Below are 2,065 nucleotides of genomic sequence, written 5' to 3' on the forward strand. Positions count from 1 at the left end.
AAGAATAATACCCAATGCAGATGGCTATAGAAGCACGGGCAGGGATGGCGGAGAAGCCCATACGGTGGCGGCGGGCGGCGCAGAGTCGTGACTGGGGACGGCGACTGGCGGTGGGGGATTAATGGGGGACACGCGGCGGCTGGCATCCGGTAACCCTAAACAGAGAGACGGGGGATCCGACATGATTGAGTTGGGACGGGGATCGAGCGTGCGTAGTGACTACTGTTGACACGGCTCGATTCCACCACTATACCTTGAGCAGGGGATCGGCGGCCACCGCTACTGCTCGCACGGCGCTGTTGTTGCTGCTCCCATGGCGCGTTATTCGTGGAGGAAGCCAATGGGGAGATTGGGTCTCCACCGCCACCGCCGCCGGCGCTGTGACTATACGGAGAAGATCGGGTATGGAGATGGTCAAGGACAGAGAGGGTTTGCTCGTGTTCTCCGTTTACTCCGGTAACGCAACCTGTTTACGGCTGGGGTGTGGCGGAATCGGAGTTGAGTCGGGCTGTAATCCATTTGCGCGGTATGCATTACCGGGCCGAGCTAAGCAAACAGGTCTAAGGGTATCAGGTAACGCTGTAATTCCCCTAAAAAAAGGTAACACTTTAATCAGATGACGGCAAAAATTGACCGAACCACACACGTCCTTAAAGTTATGCCATTCCCTTAGTAAATCCCTCCCCCCGCTCTCGGAGAGAATTTGAACTTCAGTTTCCCAGATCTCTAAACACGTCCGCATTTGCACCATAGCCACTTTTGCCACTTACGGCCTGCTGAGTTGAGCATATCAATCTTTTTCTAAAAGGATCATGTCACGTCATTTATATAAATAATGTTATTCTCTTGACAACTTTTGTGGAGAAATTAATGCTATTTTTTGTTTCAGAGACTTGCAAATTTCACCATGCACGATCTGGTGCATGATCTCGCAAGATCGGTTATTACTGAAGAGTTGGTTGTCTTTCATGCTGAAATAGCGAGCGATGCTAGAAGAAAAGAATACTGCCGCTATGTGTCTGTTACAAATTGCAATATTTCAGATTACATCAAGGCGAGGAAGATGTCAACTATTTTCCCACCTAAGTTAAGGGCGATGCATTTTACAGATTGTGAATTCCATGGTGGTACATTTTCATTTCCAAAGTGCTTGCGTGTCTTGGACCTATCTGGATGCTCCATCACAGAGTTTCCAAGCGCTCTAGGACAACTGAAGCAACTTGAGGTTCTTATTGCTCCGAAGCTGCAAGATCGGCAATTTCCCGAGAGTATCACTCAGCTCTCGAAATTACGTTACCTGAACCTCAATGGATCAGATAAAATTTCTGCAATACCAAGCTCGGTTAGCAAACTTAAGTCTCTAGTGCATCTTGACTTGTCTGCTTGTATCAGTGTTGAAGTCATACCAGAGAGCCTCGGGAGCCTAAAAAACCTTCAAACACTTGATCTCTCAGTGTGCAAGAAACTAGAGTCCCTTCCAGAGAGCCTTGGAAGTCTCAACAACCTTCAAACACTCGACCTCTCGCGCTGCAATACACTAGAATCCCTTTGGGGGAGCCTTGAAAGCCTAAAAAACCTTCAAACACTAGACCTCTCAGACTGCTATAGACTAGAGTCCCTTCCAGAGAGCCTTGGAAGCCTCAACAACCTTCAAACACTCAAGCTCTTATGCTGCGTTAACCTAATGTCCCTTCCAGAGACTCTTGGAAACCTCAAAAACCTTCAAAAACTCGACCTCTCAGACTGCTATAAACTAGAGTCCCTTCCGGAGAGCCTTGGAAGAATCGAAAACCTTCAAACACTCGACCTCTCACAGTGCTGGAAACTAGAATCCCTTCCGGAGAGCCTTGGAAGCCTCAAAAACCTTCAAACACTAGACCTCCCAGAATGCCGGAAACTAGAATCCTTTCCAGAGAGCCTTGGAAGCCTCGGAAACCTTCAAACACTAGACCTGTCAGAATGCCTGCAACTAGAATCCCTTCCGGAGAGCCTTGGAAGCCTAAAAAACCTTCAAACACTAGATCTCTCACGCTGCGAGAAACTAGAATCCCTTCCGGAGAGCCTT

The 2,065-nt window shown here is 48.3% G+C and overlaps 1 protein-coding gene across 1 annotated transcript in view; it reads left to right on the forward strand.

Moving 5' to 3' along the window:
• LOC119321573 (disease resistance protein RGA2-like) overlaps window positions 1–2,065 on the forward strand; it is a gene marked incomplete at its 3' end in the record, with an annotated part of 6,269 nt that extends 4,204 nt beyond the window's left edge. The window contains exon 3 of the mRNA XM_037595199.1: window positions 890–2,065. Within this exon, the coding sequence (XP_037451096.1) occupies window positions 890–2,065 (1,176 nt within the window). The remainder of the gene's footprint in view (window positions 1–889) is intronic.

This window comes from Triticum dicoccoides, chromosome 6B (assembly GCF_002162155.2).
Source record: "Triticum dicoccoides isolate Atlit2015 ecotype Zavitan chromosome 6B, WEW_v2.0, whole genome shotgun sequence".
NCBI classification, from domain to species: Eukaryota; Viridiplantae; Streptophyta; class Magnoliopsida; order Poales; family Poaceae; genus Triticum; species Triticum dicoccoides.